A 21,954-nucleotide genomic window follows, 5' to 3' on the forward strand; every position below is an offset into this window, starting at 1 on the left:
TAGGTTTTCTTTGTTACTATATATGATAAATAATGCATACAAACATTATTTTATATGGAAAGACACGCAATAAATCAACTTACTAAAATTCTTTCCATCTATAGTTTTTTCAAATTAATTTAATTTTGTTACACTAAATTTTTATAAGACAACCCATGGACATAGTTTAATTTTGGCTCTTTTGTTACACGGAATATATCCAGTGGAAATATGCATACATATGTATATATTCCAATAGATTGATTTTACAGAGCATTCTATTTAATTCGATATCTTAGGGCCTTTCAAACTCACATTCATTCATTATGTGGGAATGAGTGTTCCATGGAATATAGCTTTGAAGGCTCTAGAATTGGTTTCCAACATCGACGGAATCTCAACTTATCAAAGTGATAAGACTTATATGCTTACTTCAACTTTCACTTTGAACCATGTTTTTTGCATAACACTATTTGAATCCGGTTCTCGTATGTAGGTCATATCAGCCATGCTAGAAAATTATACACGGTTCACCAATTGGATAAGGTTTTTTCTTTTCTTTTTTGGTTCCACCGTTATTCAGGGCAGGGACTAACAATTATAGCTACCAAATCTTATTTGCTTCATACTCGTTGGTACGTACGTACAACGACAAATTTTAACAATAGTGATAATATCATAATTTGTTTTGTAGTTGTTAACCAGTATCATTAACATTTTTCAAACACTTATTGAAAGTCTAAAATATAATTGAGCGCAGTTTTACCAACGTATAACGACTACAAAATAAAAATAATTAGTTGTTTGAAGTTGGCGACCGGAAAACAGAAAAAAAAAAAGCGTATTACTATTTGATGTTTGCTACGAGATGAACATGTCAATCATATGGTATTTTTACTTTATGTGGTTTGGATATGGCGCAATCTGTTTTTGGTAGGTTAATTTTCTTTCTTTAGTTTTTTGTTCAAAAGATAGTTAGTTCTTGCGTCGTTCACTAGTTTCAAATTTTTGGTCGTCAGTCAAAAAGGGAAATTGATAGTATTATCCTAATTGATTCTTGAACATGACTCGAAATTTTTTTAGAAAAAGAGTTTGTAAAAAATTTCGGCCGCTGGAGTGAGGTTTCTGAAACACTAATGTCGTCAAATCTTTTTTTGTGTATTATTGCAGATTCATCCTTTTCTTTTCATCGAAACTCAAATGACATTTATTCAGATTGACATGCTATTTACATGGCAAGGCAAGCTCCAATAATAGGCGGCTCAGTTGTAGATCTTCCATTTAAATCCACACAAACAAGATCTTATGGAGATCTTTGTTATTTCTTTGGCCTTGAATGGTAGTAGATTCTACTATAGTTTGTGGTTTATGTTTTTGAAAAACCCCCCATTTTTTCTCTAATCAAGATTAATTTAGCCTAAATGGATTCTCTAAAATAGGGAAAATAGTTTTTAGGTTTTCTTTACAATTCTTAATAGTATCCAAAATCTACATAATTAGAGATTTTTTTAAAAAACACTTCTCACACTTCTTACTTATTTTTTTTATTACAAAAACAAAAAAAACTCAAAAATCAAAAACCATAACCATAATCTAAAAACCAAAAACCATTTAAAAATCCACTACCATTCAGTTTCTACATAGTAGCACTGATGTAATAAGTCGGTTTTCTACTGCTTTACGAATCACTAGAAACAAAATCAAAATTTTGAATTTTTCGAATTACAAGTAACGTTAACGACATAATGCTTAGTTGCCATAATATTAAAGACTCAACGATGTTCAACGAGTCTTTAGTGTAATGGATTGTGGTGATTTATGTTTCTAATATTGGGTTTTTTCTTCTGTCATTTATGTCAAAATGTTTCCCTATTTTGGAACAGATTTTTTTGGGGTTTGAGTCTCATTTGCTTATTTTTTTAAGATTTCAGTCTCGCTGGCTTAAAATTCAAAAAATTTCAACTCTTCTTGCTTGTGTGATGATTTATGTGGAATTCAATAAAACAAAAAATTGGACAAAGAAAAAAAGAGATTCACGAACATGATTTGATAGAATCTTATGCAAATTACACTGCAGTTTTGGTGGCTTTGAATTAACTGACAAATTGCGAGCCAACCAAATTAACTTTTGAAGAGTATATGGGATTAAACTACAGATGATCGATCGATATGATTGGGACTTTCTCAATGTGGAATGTGACGCAATGATAACTAAGACTTTCTCGAAGTGGAATGTCTTGAGAAGCCTCCAAACCAACTACTATGATCGATCCTCTATAGTTATTTCAATTAAATAATTTGCTAAATTTATTGGTCATATATATACTTATCCAAGACCACCAAAAGGTTAATTCTAAGTATCCATTGATCAAAACGTTTTATTTGAAATTGATCAAATCGAGATTATTCTCCGGCCTTCTAATATCTTTAGTTTTGTTCAAAATCAACAGTAAAAATGAATATTTGAGAAACAAATGAAAAATTAATATACCACCACCTTTTTAATATTTAATTCAAAATTGTTAAACTTTATGCATGAATATGGCTTAAATGTTATGTTTGGGTCGAGTTAGATCAATTATTTTTTTCTTTCTCATTGGTGCGTCGTTGGTGTTAGTGATCAATGGATCGGTGCGTTTAGAAAATTTAGGTTTTTTTTTTTCTCTTATTAATAGTCTATTTATGTTTAGGGTTTTAGTAAGTTTTTATTGATTAATAATATTGTGTTTATGTCGCCTTCTCCGTAATCTATTTTTGGTAGATCTATCGAAATCACAACAAATAAATTTTTGGATTTTAGAATTAAGCGATCATTTAGTCATTTAGTCTATCCCTAATAAGTTAATTTGTGTTACGCCGGTCCACATAAAATGATAGACCATATGTGTTCGATACTATTTGTATCCACTTTTAGATATAATCTTAGCTAAATGGAAGTTTTGCATTGATTTAGTTAATAAAAAAAAGCATCTCGAATACATTGTCAATTGATTGATGGTCTCATAGGGATATGACAAAACAGAGAATTTGAAAAACAATTGTTGCTAAAACGAGTTTCGAAGAATTAAAAAATGAATGATTGGGCTTCATGTCTTTATTCCATTTTGGGTGGGCATCTTTTAAATAAAGATTTGATCATCTTATTCTTCGTCGTCTTCTCCATATCTCGTGTTCTTTTTTTGTGTTTTTTTTTCTTGGCATTCCAAAGACCCTAGCCTCATAGCTGTAGTTATACAATCTTTTTTAAAATACCTTTACTCATGAGCAAATTAAAATCGTTTAATTTTATGAGAAAATGTTGTAATATATTTTCTTTTGTTTTACCTTTTTTGTATTCAAAACGTTTACAAAATCCAAATAACATATATTATTATATTTCTGCAATTCACTAAAAGTACTAATTGTATGTTTACTCCGCTTTGGTAATATATTATGTTTTACAATTTACTGGGTTATATATATATATATATATATATATATATATTTAGTGATTGAGTTTCACATTATACATTACATGGGATATAATTGAACTTCCAAAGAGCATACGTTATTGTCAATTTATCATGTACGAGATGAATGGTTGAAAATTATGGAACCAAGATTAAGGGTGGTGCCAAGATTAAGATAGTCAAAATAAGATTCAACGGACGGTGAAGTGCATTGCGCATGACGAAAGATTAAGGGTGGTGCCAATAAAAAGTGATATCTTCGCCCACAGTCGCGGCGGTTCGAGCTTGGCTGAATGAAGGTCAAGCACTAAGTTGCTTCCAAAGTAGTATATAGGGAGGTTTGCATAGTTTGAGGATGAGCTTGACATTGTGGCAAGTTTCTAGATCTTGGTATTGACATTATACAGCACAAAAAGAAAAGATATGTTGGTGGGGTTCAAAACATGCAATACATGGTAATCGTTTGGTGAGAATTGTGATTATTAATAGCCGTTCTTAGAAGAATAAACTTTGTTTCTATTTCTTTCGACGGTTCTCTCTATCAATTAAGTATAATGCGAGTGTGACCTCACATTTTATATCAAATATATCTTATTTCTTACATACATATCTCTTTACACGTATAGTTTTGACTTCTCTATACACGTACAAAAGTTCTGACTCTCTCTCTCTCTCTCTCTCTCTCTCTCTGTCTCTCTCTCTCTCTCTCTCTCTCTCTCTCTCTCTCTCTCTCTCTCTCTCTCTCTCTCTCTCTCTCTCTCTCTCTCTCTCTCTCTCTCTCTCTCTCTCTCTCTCTCTCTCTCTCTCTCTCTCTCTCTCTCTCTCTCTCTCTCTCTCTCTCTCTCTCTCTCTCTCTCTCTCTCTCTCTCTCTCTCTCTCTCTCTCTCTCTCTCTCTCTCTCTCTCTCTCTCTCTCTCTCTCTCTCTCTCTCTCTCTCTCTCTCTCTCTCTCTCTCTCTCTCTCTCTCTCTCTCTCTCTCTCTCTCTCTCTCTCTCTCTCTCTCTCTCTCTCTCTCTCTCTCTCTCTCTCTCTCTCTCTCTCTCTCTCTCTCTCTCTCTCTCTCTCTCTCTCTCTCTCTCTCTCTCTCTCTCTCTCTTTAACCCCAAAGAGGTAAAACAAATCTTGCAAAATAGGTAGATTAGCTCCAAAAGAGTAAACCGTTTTTTTTTAATTAACAATAATAGATTTTAAAATCCGTATACACCCACGGAACTCAGTTGATCAACAATAATATTTCAAACTTGTTGAAACAAAAAGAAGATTATAATATACAATTAAAGCGGAAAAAATATTTCGCTGCGCTTTGTGCATCTATAAATAGTGGCTTCAAGAATTCTCATCATCATCATCTCAACAACAACTCTTTTAGGTATTTCTCTACAACCAACATACACATACACTTAGTATATGACAAAGATCTTGAGTCATATATTATATATATAGCTACAATGATCATCAAACGTGTTCTTTTTAACCCAAGTTCTTGATGTCCGTAAGAGGTTTGTGGCAGGTTCTTTCAATACGCTATATATATTTTGTTTTTCAGTCGCAAATCAAATATCGATCTCTAATGGTTTGGGAGGCAATGATAGTGTTGACAGAAGATAGAGAGCACAGATGATGAGATACAATTCGAAGCAGTTTCTTTGCATCTCACTCCTTTGTGCTCTCTAGCCTTCTGTCATCACCCGTTATGTCGTCACCCATCTTCTTTCAAAATATTATACATATATACAACTATGTTCATATCTCGTTTCTTCCATGGCTTAATTTCTACTTGTAACTACAAAGAACGCAAATTTAGCTGTAAACATGATTTTGTCAAAAGATATTATATTGCACTTACTTATTGTTATAGATATAATATATTCTTTCCACCAAAAAAAAAAGATATAATATATTCTTAGTGAAATTTAAAAGTTTCGAGGAGTTTGAATTATCATGTATTTTAATTAGGCTTCACCCTCTCTTTTTTTTTTTTTTTTNTTAGAGTCAGCAAACTTCTTTAGTTATTTTTATACCTGAAATCTGAATCATGAATGTCATATAAGAGCATAATATATAGGTTCAAATTTAAAATGTGGACACTACTTCGATTTTGGAATAGGTAAGGGTAGAATGAAAGTATGTAATAGGTGAGTATCTTGAATATTTATATTTGATATGGTTGGGGGAAAAATGAAACAATTCATTCGTTTCAACTACCTCAAAAAAAGAGCCCTTAAATGGGGTTCTTCAAACATCAATTTGTTTTATTGTGGGGGTTAAGGTAAAACTGTGTGTTCAAGTCTGTATTTCTTATATCTACTTTTGTTAATTTAACAGTTTATATCTTTTGATGTTTATATCTTATATATGTTCAATAAAATATTGCTTCACATACAAGAGATCGATCATTCAATTTTAAAATGTCCATATATACCTATGATTTATGGAGAATTTCGCCTCTCTCGGTTAATCTCATATTTTATTGGGTTCTCAATATGGCAAAACAAACTCACGTGGCTTCAAAGACAGTCTCACAGCAGCATTCAACCTTCCTACGGCTCATAGCAACACAAATTACAGTCATCTATGTGAAATGGTGAAAGTGAAATAACCAGATCTCCAACAACTACCACATCCAAAAGCATAAGATGTATACAATACTGTTGATCAGGGAATCAAAAACACTTGTCTTGCCAGGCATTTTATTCAATGATTAATCATAAAAGCTGATAGCTAGGTTTAAAGGCTTTGTGTCAAAGAGTACATTGATTTCAAAAACAGTCTAATATAGTTGGACATATACAGTATCGTAGTAATGTTACTACCACAACAAATCATCAAATATAAACTGAGATCAACCATAGAAAATCCATGATCGTCCATATGAAAGGCAAAAGTAATTTGATGACCCAATACTCAGAATTTGACCCACTACTTAATAAACATGTGGCGGCTGTACACAGAGAGAGAAGAGACATGGGTTTCGCGAACTTTGTTAGTAGGCTGAACTCTTTACTAGGCCTGGCCCAACCCAAAAGTTTTAAATTTAGTAAACTGTTCGAGAATTGCTTTACTATGTTCTGTGAAGACAAAAGAAGTAAGTTTTCACATTTCTTGCATATACTTTGTTATATTCCGATGACTTTATGTAAACTCGGTTCCAAATTTAATATATAGTTTTTACGAAATAGTATATTTTCATTTTTCGTTTCACAAATGACGATCAGTAATTCATAAATTTCATGTTTTCGGGATTATGAGGAGGAGATCATCCAACCTCGACGTCACAGCAGACGTGCAATGGATGATGAATGTAATACATATGATCTTAATGATGATACATATGTGAACTTTGAAGTTGACTTCATTACGTCTCTTTGTGTTTGAAGCGTATTCACGCTTTAAAATGAGTAAACGATGGTCTATTTTTATGTTGAATATTTCTTCACCCGCACGAACAAATTAAAACTCGGAAATCATATAGAATTTTCACTAAGTAGTTACAAAACGATATACGGATGAAAATCTCCTTGGAACAAACTATATAAATGGTAGTATGAACGTGTACGGTTGGGTTTGAATGAAGGTGGTAACACAAATGAATATGTGAAGTGTGAAGTGAAGTGTGTTAGAAGTCATTTTTTGTTTTAATTTACTGAAAAAAAGTTAAAAACTATTATATATTAGATCCGTTTGATTAAAGGGTGACACACAAATCTAAATCATTATTGATCAAGATATTCGTTGAATAAAATAACAAAGTATATATATTATTTTGAACTAGTTGAACAAGTTAAAACTTATCTGTCAGATTAGTTGAGTAGAGTAAACAAATAATTATGAAGAAAATATAAAATCGCAATCTTCTTCAAATCAATTTATTAACACCTCGTGACAAGCATGTACACAGTTTGCTAATAAAAAAAAATATTGACGTGTGTGAGTTGCATTGTTGTTCCAATGAATTTTTATTTGATAAACTAAATCTCGTAATACTTGTATTATTTGCTCGAGAGATTCAAAGACTTCAAATTTCAATAATAGTTTCTCATCACTCCATTATTGAGATCTATCATTAATGCTGAAGAAGTATATAACAATTTTTACACGTTGAAAACTGTACTTAATTTTTTTTTTTGTTTAACCACCGTTAGTTTTTTTACATATTGTGTCACACAAGTTAAATCTTATAAAGCTGATCAGTATAGTCGTCGCTCAATACCATAACTTGACCCAACCACCAAACATAATAAAAGCGAGAAAGATGAACGGCGAGGGAAAGGTGGTTTGTGTCACCGGAGCTGCCGGATACATAGCTTCTTGGATTGTTAAGCTTCTGCTCATTCGTGGCTACACCGTCAGGGCCACCGTTCGAAACCCATGTATGTGCCTTCTTCATCTCCCATTTCTTCTCCTTTAGCTTCCTAAGCTAGTTTGGAGTAAGCAATTTAAGACCTGACATATATATTTTATTTTTTTTCCTCTAGTGGATACAAAGAAAACAAAGCATCTTCTTCAACTTGAAGGTGCAAGTGAAAGACTAAAACTGTTCAAAGCAGATCTTATGGAAGAAGGTTCTTTCGACGAAGCTATAGAAGGATGCGACGGTGTATTCCATACTGCTTCTCCGGTTTTATTCAACGTTACAGATCCTCAGGCACGTTTAATGACTTCACACTATATATTTTTTCTTTTCAAGAACACAATAGTTTCATTTATTTATATGCTTTGTCGGTTTGGAGTTTTTTCAGACTGAGCTGATCGATCCGGCCGTTAATGGTACTTTGAACGTTTTGAAAACGTGTGCAAAAACTTCCACTGTGAAGAGGGTCATCTTAACGTCGTCCACAGCTAGTACTGGTTCTCCTGACCCAAACGTCATGGTGGACGAAACCGTCTTCAACGATGCAAGTCTTTGCTACCAGATGAAGGTCCTTAAATCATGTGCTTTTGTGATGACATAATCAGCCAGTTCATGAGAATTCACTCTGTTTCTTACTTTTTTTTTGTTTTCAACTCTCCAGGAATGGTATGCATATTCGAAAATATTAGCTGAGGAAACTGGATGTCGGTTCGCTAAAGAAAATGGGATTGATCTGGTAGTAATGAATCCAGGAAACGTGATCGGACCAGTTTTGCAGCCAACTCTTAATTATTCTATAGCGGTGATTGTTGATCTGATGAATGGTGAAATCCCTGTTTATAGTTGTTACTACAGGTTCGTGGACGTGAGAGATGTCTCTCTTGCTCATATCAAAGCGTTCGAGGTCCCTTCTGCTAGTGGCAGATACATCATTGTTGATCCAGATGTATCAATGAAAGACATTCATAAGCTTTTACATGAATTGTTTCCTGAATTGTGTCGTGATGATAAGTAAGTTTAAGTTTTATATATACCTTCATCTTTGTCTTTCTTTATACTCTAATCAACACTTTTGTTGACACTCAGTTGTAGGGATGGAGAGAATGAGCTGAGTGAATTCGCATACAAAGTGTGTGTCGATAAATTGAAAAGTTTGGGAATTGAGTTCACTCCTATAAAAGAAAGTCTCAAGGACACTATTGTTAGCCTTAAGGAGATGTATCTTCTTATATGATCCTTGACAAGAATCATTGCTTTATTTTTCTTGTGATTTGATAATTAACTCTTTTTTAATTTCAAAAAAAAAAGATAATTAACTCTTTTGGAGAATAATAAATATGTTGTCTAAGCTACTACTATGTAATGAAATATTTATTAAATTTAAAATAAAATCGTAAATTTAAGATTTGAAATGTCTAGCTATGTCAAAACATTTGCACAGGCTGAGCCACAACATACTCTTGCAGCTCTAAACAGAGCAAGTGAGCAACTCACCTTAAAATGTCATCCGACACAAGTACTGTACTCTCAAAGTGATTTCATCAGGTAACATCAAAAGCGTAAGCTAACTGAGAGAGGACAGATGCAGTGAATTCCCAAAGGTGCCATGTCAATATGAAAACACATATTTTAAATAATTAAAAAGCCTCCCGCTGTGTTCGCAAAAGCTTGTGAATACTTGACAGATGGATGCAAGACTTGGTGCAGGAACGTTTTGGAAGAACTCACAAGCTTTTACAAACACATCAGGAGTTATAAAAACCAATATCATCCATCTAGAAATCTTTGTAATGCAGTAGTTGCTCTATTGTTCTTTGATGTTGTCGCGAATATGTGTAATCTACTCATCTAAAATACCAACAACAAACAACCGATCTCATAAACAACTTGCAAAACCAAACAGCTTCACCTACTTTGATGGATAATCAATATCATGGTGCAGTTCAATCATAAATGATTTTGATTTCAGAACTCAAAGATTCTTATTTTCTTTGTATTTATCGTTTGTTCGAACCTACAAGGGGAGTCAATACTAAACCAAAGACTGTTTTAACCTGAGACAGCGGTAAAACGTGATTCTTCTCTAAGACAATACTCATATTTTAAAAAAATATAGCCAAGTTGCACGTATTTGACCTTCAATAACCTAGATTTTAAGGCACAGCATTTAATTTAGTGTATCAAACTAGCATACTGATATCAAAAACAGTCTACTATAGTAAAAAGTCATATACCATGTCCTGGTAAAGTTACCAGTTGATACCACTAGTCACCAAATTCAACAAACAGACAAAGCATCCTCCATATGAAAGGAGAATCTAACAGAGTCGATCATCATACTATTGAAGATTCACAAAGTATCTGTCAGCTAGTAAGTATCCTAATGACATTCTACAAACTTCATCGAACTTGTAAGTTGAAACCATTTTAGCAAAAGAAGTAGTTCTAAATCAATTAACACATACACATCATATGACTTAGACTAAGGTTTTCAGCGTATGGCAGGAACTAACTAGTGACAACTTCTAATCACAAAATCGTCAAGAAATGGATTTCTGCAGATAAAATTGCTATTTTCTTGCCGACCCTAAACAGAACAACTTGATACATAATATATCATCCAGATACAATCACTGCATTCTTCTCCAAATGATAATATTAGCAAAACACATATAGTTCTAGATAAACTAACCCCTTCTATGATTTAGACTATGTTTGTCAACATAATGCAGGAACTCGAGTGGCGGTTTCCAGAGATTACTCTTCCCAAAACAAATCAAACAGACCATAGAAACATTGAATGAGTAGACAAAAAACACATTCTATGATCTAGGCTATGTTTGTCAGCATACTGCAGGAACTTCAGTGGCGGTTTCCAAAAGATTACACAAACACAAACTAAGACTACAACGAAACAACCTCATATCTTCACAACAAACCAAGTCAATACTTTCCAATGAATGTATTACCATGTTTAGACAGAACATAAATATACCAACACATAAGTTTATGATCTGTACTTTTGCACTACGGCTCATACTATAAATGTCAAGAAATCAAAACTCCCAAAAAACAAATCAAACAGAACATAGAAACATTGAATGAGTAAACTGAAAAGAAAATTTCATAGTTATGCAAACGTTAAAAACTTTTATCAATACAAATTCAATATCTTTGTTCGAACCTAAAATCCTTTTCAGGTCCCCTCTCTCCTGCTTAATCCGAGAGATATACAAAGAATCAACACATCCCAAAGTCGAAAAGAGAATCACACATTTCTTCAATTCTCCTTTCATATCCATACCCTAATTATAATTTCCCTATAACATTTTATTTAACATCTTTCTCTTCCTTATTCCTATGCAAATATGTTTCTTCTCCCATTCAATTACCCAGAAAAAAAGTTACCATATTTATATCAAATATGTACACACAACCAACCCACTAATTATTACCCTTTTTTGGGTGAGACCTTCTTCTTCTTCTTCTTCTTCCTTCCTCAGTAGATCAGCGAGTGAGCATCATCATCATCATCCTCTCTTGATCAGTAAGCGAGTGACGGAAATGGCAACGGTGACCGTACGGACACGCAGCTCCCGTAACAATCATCCTACAGACCTCAGTTTTGTAGCGCGGATGCCTAATCACAGGACGGAGCTCGTCGATTCCGTGAGCGAATTGGCAGTTATCTCCGTAAGGACAAGCTCCAGTCTCTTGCCATTTGTTACAAAGCTCCGTCTTCGTCATCCCTTGACGATACACCTCAAGCTCTAAAGCTTCCCTCTCTTTTGTTTCTACACAAACCTTTTGAGATGAGACCTTCACACAGATAGAGATATATTTATGACGTCATTATTATTAAAAAAAAATTCGGAAAATAATAATTTAATAAATAAAGTGAGAGAAATTAAAATTACCGAGTCGGTGTTGCTGAGTTGACTCGTTTGACGATCCGAAGCTCCAAATCCATGGCTTCGTCCTTGGTTGATCTTGAGATAACCTGGAGATCTGACGGAGATGCTCTTAGGCAACGAGTTTCTCTTCGCGGAACGAGAATGATGCTTATGAATCGGAGCGAAATCGGAGATCTGGTGACGGAACTGACGGTTATGAATCGGCGGCGGCGAAAAGACGGAGGAGGAGGAGGAGGAAGAGGACGAAGTAGAGAGATGAATAAGTTTGAGCAGATCTGAGTTTTCAAAACGGAGAGCATCGTTTTCGCGACGGAGAGAGTCGAGTTCCGTCAACAGAGACTGGAGACGGTTGATACAAAGCTCGTAATGCTCGTTGAGTTCATCGTACTCGAGGATGAGTCGCGCTTGACGAAGACGATGCTCCGTGGTTGTATCGTCGCGAGCCGGCGGAGAAGACGAAGACGGCGGAGATGGAGAGAGCGATAACGAGGTCGGAAACTGAGAATCCGGCGAGAAGATCGAGTTGTATAAGGAAGCGAAGCTTGCGGCGAACTCTTCTTGATGTTTGTTGCTGAAGCTTTTCTCAGAGACCGGTGATAACGGAGGCGGTGGCGAGTTCGAGTTTAGCGCCGTTACACATGCTAGATCTGTTACAGTACTCGCCGCGAGTTTCTCCATTTTCTTTTTTTTAGCAAATCTTCGAAAGCTTCCTGAAGAAGATAACACAAACAATGTGTGAATTCACAGAATTGAACAATGCTCTCTGTATATATATATATGCAAACTGTGAAACAGAGAAGGACGAGAGAGGTGAGGAAGAAGGAAGAGATAAAGATCGTATACGGGAGAGACTACGGGAAGATTGTTACAATACATATATTAGACCGTAAGATGAGATGATCTAAGGATGTGATTGTGTTTAATTGGTTGGTGAATTGCTTCCTCATGGTTAAGTAAAGTACAGAGGAGTATTCTACCTCTACCCACTTCACTTTTTTCGCGCCAACTTCAGAACCGTTAGAGATGTCTAACAGAATAATATATATTTGTTTTTGTTTTTTTAGATAACTTCAACAACAAAACTAGTGTTTTAGTTTATACTTTATACATCTAGTGAGAAAATATATAGTAATTATATTTATTTTGGTGTATCATTTTCTTTTTAACGTAAGATTGTGACAAATACTCTTGTTAATCCACTCTTCGATCATATTTAGTTAATAACATGGATGAATTATCGATTTAAAGGAAGTTTAGAGCTCTTTCTCCCATTCAATTTGCTTGAAAGGAGACTATTTTAAGTTCATGGATGTACATGATCATATACGAGTTTCGGCTTGGAATTTTATAGTAAATCGAAGGACAAAATATCGATATTTACGTTCAAACTATCAGGAAACTAGTTAAAAACATTATTAGTATATTCAATGAGCAACTATTAAAAAATTTGGATGGAAACAAAATGTTTGTTAGGAGGGGGAGTTTTGCTTGTAATTTGGAGAATAAGGAAGTATGTATTGATATATGTTTGAAGAAAAAAATTTCCATTTATTAAGTTTGGTTGGGCCAATCATGAATAAGAACAGTTAATTAATTGATGATCAAATTTTAGAATTTTTTTTAGTTTGTGTATTGTTTGTTTAGTTTCACGTTGTTAACGACCGTAGTAGTAAGGTAAGGAAATATATGTGTGAGTTTGCTTCAAGAGCACAACTTAAACTAACTAACTATGGTCCCTCGTCCGATGTGTATATACTTCAATCAAAATCTTTCGTTGTAGCTAACTAACTAGAAAATGTTTCCTTCCTTCTAACCCAACAACCCTATCGAATTTACAGTTTTAACCTTTTCTTAGACATTTTACTTTACATATCATAAAGCTAATCCAAATCTATATTATTATTTCAGAGCATTTTTAAAAAGGCTTGAAATTGGGTAATATTTATATCATATACCATTGTAATTAAAAATTTAATACAATTTTTTTTTTTAAAATTAAATTAGGAAAATCAAGTATGCAAATATATATTTCCCTAAATATTTGAACAACATCAATTTCTATTTTTCTTTTTAATTACAAGTTTTAAAATATTTTAATGAAAAAGAAACTATAGTATCTTACCTTATTCAGTTTTGATTTTCCATAATTGGTTTGACATTATACATGTTTTCCATTATACATGTTTTCCATTACACATAAATTGTTTAATGTTTTCTATGTTAGAATGGATAGAGCAATTGATGTCAAAATGGGTAGAAAAAATATAAAATAAACTAATAATATATGATTTTATTATACTATATATATATATATATATATTTTGTTTTAACCTCCACAAAATGATATATGATTTTTTGACTAAAAACATGTGTCATTTATAGAGTTATGATGTCAAATACAAATATATATATATATCCTTGCACAATTTAAATAGTGAATACATCAAATTTAGTCGTATGAGTAATATCAATAATATTATCTATGTAAATATCAATAACAATACTAAAAAAGCAACAATAATTTATGGAAAATTTTATTTATCCACAAGTCCAAACCTAAACTAAAAATAATCATAAGAATGTGATGGGAATTAGGTTAATATTAGTACACTTATATATTTTTGCGGGTTGGTTTAAAAACACAAACAAAATATTTTAAAACTTAATTTTACATGAAAGGAGTTAAAAACAAACATTAACCCGCTTCATCATACTCAAATACAAAACTAACTATTTTTTTTAATAACTATTTTTTTTTATCCACGGGTCCAAACCTAGACTAAAAATAATCATAAGTATGTGATGGGAATTAGGTTAATATTAGTACACTTATATATTTTTGCGGGTTGGTTTAAAAACACAAACAAAATATTTTAAAACTTAATTTTACATGAAAGGAGTTAAAAACAAACATTAACCCGCTTCATCATACTCAAATACAAAACTAACTATTTTTTTTAATAACTATTTTTTTTTATCCACGGGTCCAAACCTAGACTAAAAATAATCATAAGTATGTGATGGGAATTAGGTTAATATTAGTACACTTATATATTTTGGCGGGTTGGTCTAAAAACACAAACAAAATATTTTAAAACTTAATTTTATATGAAAGAAGTTAAAAACCAACACTAACCCGCTCCATCATACTCATAGACAAAACTAATTAATTTCAAATTGGTGAATAAAATTTAAATAATTTTATACTAACTACAAAGTATTATACATATTAACAAATGTTTACTTTCACAACAACTAATTTTGATTGATTAAATTCCAAAATAAAAGAATTTTGATTAATTAAATTTCAAATGAAAATAATAATTTTTAAATAGATAAAGAAAATAAAATTACAAATATCTCAATATTATTGTAAAAAAGTTTAAAACATATATTTGATCCAACATAATGTTTTTTTTAGTAAGTTATATAAAATATACAAAAATACATAATCCCGCGGTGTACCGCGGGTTAAAATCTAGTGTAAATTTATAATCATAATTAATTCTCTATATAGTTTTTTTTTTAACATCTTACTTTACTTTATTAAAATTGAAACATAGATTACATAGTTATTCTAGAACATAAATATCTAACAAAGAGATGATTAAAAGTTAAGAAGAAGAAAACACAATCAAACAAGTGAAGTAAATGTTGTTTTTCTTTGTAAGCCTTACACGCTAATAGATTATCAAATCTATTATCTTCTTTATTCGTCTTCTTCCTTACATGATCGTCATGTTTGGCTATCGTTCTTTGACAAAACTCCAATAAACTTTGAAACAATCAATGGTTGCGATCCATATGTTACATCGCTTTCCAACAATACATCGCTTTCCAACAATACATCTCCAGCAATGGGAGATGACATCTTTCTTTGTTATAGCTAATGCTCATAAATGATGAAATAATGAATACCATCTTCGAATCTGTTCCATGCTGACATCCCAAATGTTATTTTTGGAGTTTAAAGATGATGTGTTAAATTTGGAAACAAAACTTATTTTTGTGCTATTTGAGAATTAACTTTATTTTTCTTTGTATTTTTTTTGTTTTTAGCTTTTACGATCGCTTATTTTTGATGGTTTAGTTTTGTAAACTGACAAAAACTCATCAACCCGTTTTAGCCAAACTTATTTCATAAACTCATTAAACCCCACATTTCCAATTCAATGAGTCCATATGGATATGGTTACATTAAGTTTACCTATGAATATGAACTCATTTTAGCACCCCACATTTCCAATTAGTCCATATGGATATGGTTACATTAAGTTTACCCATGAATATGAACTCATTTTAGCACCCCTAATTCTAAACATAGCTACCAAAATGCCTCCATGGCTCCATAATCCAGCTCCAGCTTGATCGTGACTTCATGAACTCTATACATCTTTTATTTATTTAATAAATTGAACAATCCATTTTCTTAAAATATACGAGAATTGAGATTGTAAATGGGTGTGACGACAAAAGGAAAGAAAAAATACTTATGGGTTTCAGCCCAATACATATGTAAATAAGCCCAATAAATACGGAATCTCAATGCATCATACACTTAGTCAATTTTTTTGTTTTCTTTCTCAAATCTTATCTGAATTTCTCATCACTCCATAAATCCACAAAATTCTGTGATTGTCATTTGTCCAATCACAACAAAACCAATGACATCAAATAAACTCTGGAGCCGTAAACCAGAGGTCAAAACCGGGAAATCCGAGTTTCCGGTTACCAGATTCCTCCGTGGACAAATCGAGAGCATCAAGAACACAACCACTGGTCCAGGAATCGGCGGCGGTATTGGCTGCGGCGCTGGAATCGGCTTTGGTCTCACCGGTGGACTCGGGATTGGCGCCAATGAAGGTCTGAACCATTCTAATATGGTTCTTGGATTCGGTTTAGGTTGCGGTGTCGGGTTCGGGTTTGGGTATGGGTTTGGTGTTGGCGGCGGGTACAGTTTCGATGACATTAAAGATAGGTTTGACCTATGAGTACAAGCTCCGGTTCTTAATCCCGGGTCGGGTTCGGGTCTATTACAAACATTTATGTTAATTTTGTATTAACATTTTTGTTGATTGTCTATTTCTAATCTTCATTTTGTTTTATAAGTTCAATTTTTGCTTGAATTATATTTTTTTTTCTTACTGAGCTTACAGTTAATATCACAATTATGAAGGTTTAACATAAAAATAGTTACGATTATTAGTTATTACACAAATTTATTAATAATTCATTAACAACAACAAAAAAAAAGATTATACATAAAATTTGTCAAATTATTCATTTTCTTTTAGCACACTGTAAATATCAAAAATATAAAGTAAAAACATAAAAAAAAATCAAATCGATCATAAATAAATTTATTTAAACTGAAGAAACAAACTTTTCGAAGCTGTCGTAGATATTTCTCATGAGTGGTCTTTTGTCTGGGTTCTTGTGTACACAAGCTAAACCTATCTTGATCACTTGAACCATACTATCTTCCAAATCTCTATCCCGAGCCAAAACCGGATCAAGAACATACCAAACCGGTTTATTTCTCTCACTAGCTGATTCAACCCACGTAACCAAATCCATCTCTGAATTAACCGGAGATTTCCCGGTTACCAGTTCGAGTATCAGTAAACCGAATGAATACACGTCCCATTTCTGAGACGGTTTAGTCATCTTTGAAGCTGCTTCCGGAGCTTGGTAATATGATTCTCTTGAGACGATTGGTGAGCTTGTTTCCATTGGTGAGATCTGGTCTGATCTGACCTCGGAAGATGTGTCGACGATACGCCCTAAACCGAAACCTGAAATTTTCGGTTCAAGATTTGGTCCAAGAAGTATGTTGCTTGAGGTTATGTGTCCATGGACGTATCTTTTGGGACTGAACTCGTGAATGTACATCAATCCTTTGGCGATTCTTCTCAATATTCTTAACCGGACCGGCCAAGATAGTTGCTTGCAGGACACGCTACCAGCTCTACCTGTCATAAACTTGTATAAATCAGACTTGAATCTAAAGTATATACATATGGACCATAGATTTATGCGATTTCGACACTAAACGTACCTTGAATTGCAGAACCAAGATCACCATTTGGTATGTAATCATAGATCAAGAGTTTCTCTTCTGAAGACCAGCAACAAGCCTTGAGATTCAAGACATTAGGGTGCTTGAGTTTCGCTATTGCTTCCACATCAGCTAGAAACTCTTTGAGCCTTAACCAACCTTTATCTTCCAATCGTCTAACAGCTAACATTAACCCGTTTTCAAGAACAACCTTGTAAACTAGCCCGATCCTGCTCTTCCCTAGAAGAAAAGCTGAGGCTTTCAGTAGCTGGTCGAGGTCAAATTCGATCTCCGGGTCCATTGGTATGAAAACCTGTTGATGAGTTTTCTTCTCATCGAGCGCTTCAGATTCCGTATTCTCAGTCTTGAAACAAAAAAACTCCGGTTTTGTCTTCTTCAGTTTCTCTTCGGAATCATCTTTGGTTGCACGAGCTGATACTTTTCGAAGACAGTAGATGAATAATGAAACAATGAAAATGATTCCGGCGACTATGCCTCCAATGGCTGTAAGGATGATGCAGAGTCTAGGATGATGGTTGGCTCTTCTTGTATATAGCTGAGAAGGAACTATCCCTGTGTNTCTCATCATTTCCCTTATTCTCTTCTTCCGTTTATTCAATGACTCAGACACTTCCTTTTGTTCTCTATCTCTCTCCTCCTCAACTTCTTTACATTCCTTCAAAGCCTCTATCTTCGCCAACTCAACCAAAACATGCTCTTCGTTAGCAACATNGCGCAAGAAACTTTCAAGGGTAAGCCACAGAGGAAAGGGTTCCCTTGGAATGCATTTGGACCGGCATTCAACAGAACGTTGGATTTAGGTATCGGACCGCTGAGATTGTTGTAAGAAAGATCGACATAGAGAAGCTCCGGAAGATCTCCAAGACTTGTTGGAATCGTACCTGAGAAGAAGTTATGAGAAAGATCAAGAGTACCTTTCAGATTCTTCAGACTTCCAAGATCTTCGGGGATCGTTCCAGTTAAGCGATTGAAAGAAAGATTCAGCGTGCGGAGATGAACCAAGTTAGAACTAAATCCGGTTGGAAGATCTCCAGTGAAACTGTTCTTGCTAAGAACTAGTGTTTTCAGCCTCTTGCATTGAATAAGCGACAAAGGGATGGAACCATTGAAAGAATTTTCCGAAAGATCCAAAGTCATGAGACTCTTCAAGATCCCCACCTCTTCAGGAACTGACCCGGAAAAAGAATTGCCAGAAAGAACCAAGCTTTGAAGCCCTTTAGGTGCAAAGAGTTCAACAGGCAAGTTCCCTTGAAACTCATTGTCTCTAAGGTTAATGTGACGAAGCGACAAGAGACTACCAATGGAAGGATGAAGAGAACCCGAAAGACGTTTATTAGGAAGACGAATCGAGACAACCCTCAAATCATCATTACATGTAATACCTTGCCAAGAACAAGGGTTTGGATCTGACGAGTTCCAATTGGTAAAAACAGAGTTATTCTGGTTTTGTAAGGATTGTTTAAAGGAAAGAAGAGCAAAACCTTGATCGTTTAGAGAAGTAGCTATGGCAATAAAATGGGTTAGAATGAAACAGAAAATGAGAAATGATTGAGCCATTTCGGAAGAGAAATCAATTCTGAATTGAGTATATAAAGCTTGGCTATTAAATATCTCTCTCAAGAAGTAGCATGTTCTAATCAATAGTGTTGCAGTAGCTTGGACTGGCCTAGTTTTTTAAGTCAACAGTTATAACTTCTTTTCAATCCTAAATTTTTGAAGATATTTGTTTTTTGTTTTTTTTTTTGGTAGAAAGTTGCATCTAAATTCTATGCATCAAACAAATTGTAATTAATAAATGTTTGAAATTTGTATGTGTATATATATATTTCATTTTATATGTCAATGGAATTAGCGATGATTGAGGCGATCATTGGAACAGTAGGGGGCACGTAATGTAATGACTAATGAGGAACAGCTTTGGTAGTTTCTAGTTGTTTAGTGGTGGGGAAATGTATTGACAATTTTTATTTCTTGATCCTAAAAGTCAAATCTCCCACCAGAATAAGTTATTTTACCGGTCAATTTAAGTTTCGCTTCGACTTGATTTGTTCTCTCTAGTTTACTTCTAGAATTGTTTGTTTCTCTTTTCATTTTGGGTCTTAATTAAGAGACAAATCTCAACTAGTTTGGGCTATAAGAGTTAACAACATGTGTCGGAAAAAACATGAAAAACACAAATACACAAGTCAATTTCATGAGTCATGGCTAAACATTTTGAGTACTACATAATTTGGTCTTACTTTAACATTAATTTAGTTTCACAATTTCGAAAAGAAGATTTAATATAACAAACTAAAATGATTCATTCTAATTAGATTAGGTTTTAGTTTTATTTACTTTGATTTGTGTTTTTTTTTTCTTTGTGTTATACAAAAAGGTTATACCAAATTTGTGGTTGGCTTGGCTAGTGGCGAAAATGTTTGGTCCTTCTATAATATGGAAGCTGAACTTTGCCCATTTGAGAGAGATGATTACGCCCAAAAATGTATTATCCAACTTACTAACATTTTTGGTTCTAGTTTAAACTATTCAAATTACTAAAACAAATGATATTACTTATCTTTATTCATATACAACTTAAGTATACATAAATACAATAAAATTCAAAACAATAAACCGGTTACAAGCTATACATTATTACAAACAATGTGAAACTTAAAATGCAAGCAAAACAAAACTCAGTTACAACAACAAGATAACTAAACTTCTCATTGTTCTAAAGAGGACTTACGCCTTTTCCTGCTAAAAAATTTAACCAGGTTTGGAACTTTCTTCTTCTTCTTGATTACAAAGAACGTTGGAGTTCCTCTGTTCCCTGATGAGTATCTTCTCGACTTCCCTCCTTGAACCGGTGTGAACTTCCCGCTAAGCCTTGCCGATTTTCTTATCGGTCTAGGAGAGTTGATCAAGCCTTTGTCTTCTGAGTTCTCTCTGAACTTTTGAATCGATTTTCTTTTAGGTTTAGGAGACCTGATCACGCCATAGTCTTCTGAGTTCTGTTTGAACTTTTGAATCTCATCTTGGACCAGTCTCTTTATTGATAGCGACCTTTGCATCCTGAACGATGCCCTTTCTTCTTCCACCATTGTTTTCCCACTCACTCTCTTTAAAGATTCCGTCTTTAACATAATCGCGTTAGTGCTAGCCTTGAGTGCTTCGACCCACGCCATTGCAGCTTCCACTTTCTTCTCTGCAGTTTCTTTCGCGTGACAAGCTTGTCCACTCAAATACTCGTACTCGAATCTTGAGATTGTGATGGTTGAGTTTCTCTGAGATTCCATTTCCCGAGTGTCCATTGTCTTCTCTGCCAAAGATTCAAGCTTCTCCAGAGCTAGAACCTCTGCGTGCTTCGCTTTCTCAAGCTCATCTAACTTTGAAAGCAACTCTTTCTCCTTCCCACCAATTCCTATTTCTGTTTTCTGTACTTCACTCTTGATGACCGTTGCTTCTTCTTTTAGCTCAAGCTCCTCTTTCTTTGCAGCTTCTCTATCATTCTTTAGCTTCTCAAATGAAGTAGTTAAATTGTCAGCAAGAGAGCTGATTCTTTCTTCAGCTGCAGATACTCCTTCTAACTGATCTTTCGCAATAAGCATCTTCGAGTTGAGTCTCTCAATTATGATATCATCCTTTTGTATCATCTTCTCAAACCGTGTTGTTTCTTGTTTGGCTTGCTCAAGTTCTTGCCTCAAAGTATCCATTGTATTGACCAAACAAAAGAGCTCCGCGTTAATCGAAGCGAGCTCCTCCTTCTTTGCTTCTGTTGCTTCTGTAATCTCTTTCAAAACCGACAAAACATCTTTCCCTCTTTCAAAACCACGGTTTTTCGATCTCGACATACTATCACTCCTCTGGACCTTCCTCTCCATCTCCTTGACAAGCTTCAACTGCATCTCTAACATCTCAATATCTGATAAAGTCTCAGACAACTCATTCTCAATGTTCTTTGATCTCTCAATCTCTCTCATCATTTCCCTTATTCTCTTCTTCCGTTTATTCAATGACTCAGACACTTCCTTTTGTTCTCTATCTCTCTCCTCCTCAACTTCTTTACATTCCTTCAAAGCCTCTATCTTCGCCAACTCAACCAAAACATGCTCTTCGTTAGCAACATCAACCTCTAACTTAAGACTCTCTAACAACTTCAAATTCTCCTCCATTTTAAAACTTAACTCCATTACTTCT

The 21,954-nt window shown here is 34.0% G+C and overlaps 5 protein-coding genes across 8 annotated transcripts in view; 2 read left to right on the plus strand and 3 right to left on the minus strand.

Moving 5' to 3' along the window:
* Positions 7,623–9,191, plus strand: LOC104750459 (cinnamoyl-CoA reductase 1-like). Of its 2 annotated transcripts, none has more exons than XM_010472249.1 (5): positions 7,623–7,798; positions 7,904–8,073; positions 8,168–8,347; positions 8,441–8,790; positions 8,866–9,191. In XM_010472249.1, exons 1-5 carry the CDS (start codon positions 7,681–7,683, stop codon positions 9,011–9,013), a joined length of 966 nt encoding a protein of 321 aa, XP_010470551.1. In that variant the 5' UTR covers positions 7,623–7,680; the 3' UTR covers positions 9,014–9,191. The 2 variants fall into 2 exon arrangements, with proteins under 2 accessions (XP_010470551.1, XP_010470552.1); XM_010472250.2 differs by having other exon boundaries at positions 7,624–7,798; positions 8,872–9,191.
* On the minus strand, positions 10,886–12,518 carry LOC104750460 (zinc finger CCCH domain-containing protein 14-like). Its single transcript, XM_010472251.2, has 2 exons — positions 11,697–12,518; positions 10,886–11,598 (listed from the first exon to the last, which is right to left on the minus strand). The coding sequence occupies exons 1-2, from the start codon at positions 12,369–12,371 to the stop codon at positions 11,287–11,289; spliced, it is 987 nt and encodes a 328-aa protein (XP_010470553.1). The 5' UTR covers positions 12,372–12,518; the 3' UTR covers positions 10,886–11,286.
* LOC104750463 (keratin-associated protein 6-2-like) lies at positions 16,277–16,883 on the plus strand. Its single transcript, XM_010472252.2, has one exon. The coding sequence runs from the start codon at positions 16,358–16,360 to the stop codon at positions 16,682–16,684; it is 327 nt and encodes a 108-aa protein (XP_010470554.1). The 5' UTR covers positions 16,277–16,357; the 3' UTR covers positions 16,685–16,883.
* LOC104753626 (probable inactive leucine-rich repeat receptor-like protein kinase At1g66830) lies at positions 16,993–19,449 on the minus strand. Its single transcript, XM_019238621.1, has 3 exons — positions 18,479–19,449; positions 17,752–18,332; positions 16,993–17,665 (listed from the first exon to the last, which is right to left on the minus strand). Exons 1-3 carry the CDS (start codon positions 19,327–19,329, stop codon positions 17,058–17,060), a joined length of 2,040 nt encoding a protein of 679 aa, XP_019094166.1. The 5' UTR covers positions 19,330–19,449; the 3' UTR covers positions 16,993–17,057.
* LOC104750464 (protein PLASTID MOVEMENT IMPAIRED 2-like) overlaps positions 20,307–21,954 on the minus strand; it is a 6,106-nt gene continuing 4,458 nt past the window's right edge. For 2 of the 3 annotated variants that reach the window (XM_010472253.1, XM_010472254.2), the window contains exon 4: positions 20,307–21,929. In XM_010472253.1, the coding sequence (XP_010470555.1) occupies positions 20,481–21,929 (1,449 nt within the window). In that variant the 3' untranslated portion in view covers positions 20,307–20,480. The remainder of the gene's footprint in view (positions 21,930–21,954) is intronic. The other variant, XM_010472256.1, reaches the window with a different exon arrangement.

This window comes from Camelina sativa, chromosome 16 (genome assembly GCF_000633955.1).
Source record: "Camelina sativa cultivar DH55 chromosome 16, Cs, whole genome shotgun sequence".
In the NCBI taxonomy this organism is placed as follows: domain Eukaryota; kingdom Viridiplantae; phylum Streptophyta; class Magnoliopsida; order Brassicales; family Brassicaceae; genus Camelina; species Camelina sativa.

Excerpts from the sequence above, each read along its gene's own strand:
- LOC104750460 (XM_010472251.2), bottom strand. The coding sequence starts at position 12,371 with ATGGAGAAACTCGCGGCGAGTACTGTAACAGATCTAGCATGTGTAACG. Across the intron at positions 11,599-11,696 it reads AACTCAGCAACACCGACTCG|GTCTCATCTCAAAAGGTTTG; the intron begins GTAATTTTAATT and ends ATCTGTGTGAAG.
- LOC104750463 (XM_010472252.2), top strand. The coding sequence starts at position 16,358 with ATGACATCAAATAAACTCTGGAGCCGTAAACCAGAGGTCAAAACCGGG.
- LOC104750459 (XM_010472249.1), top strand. The coding sequence starts at position 7,681 with ATGAACGGCGAGGGAAAGGTGGTTTGTGTCACCGGAGCTGCCGGATAC. Across the intron at positions 7,799-7,903 it reads GGCCACCGTTCGAAACCCAT|TGGATACAAAGAAAACAAAG; the intron begins GTATGTGCCTTC and ends TTTTTCCTCTAG. Across the intron at positions 8,791-8,865 it reads GAATTGTGTCGTGATGATAA|TTGTAGGGATGGAGAGAATG; the intron begins GTAAGTTTAAGT and ends GTTGACACTCAG.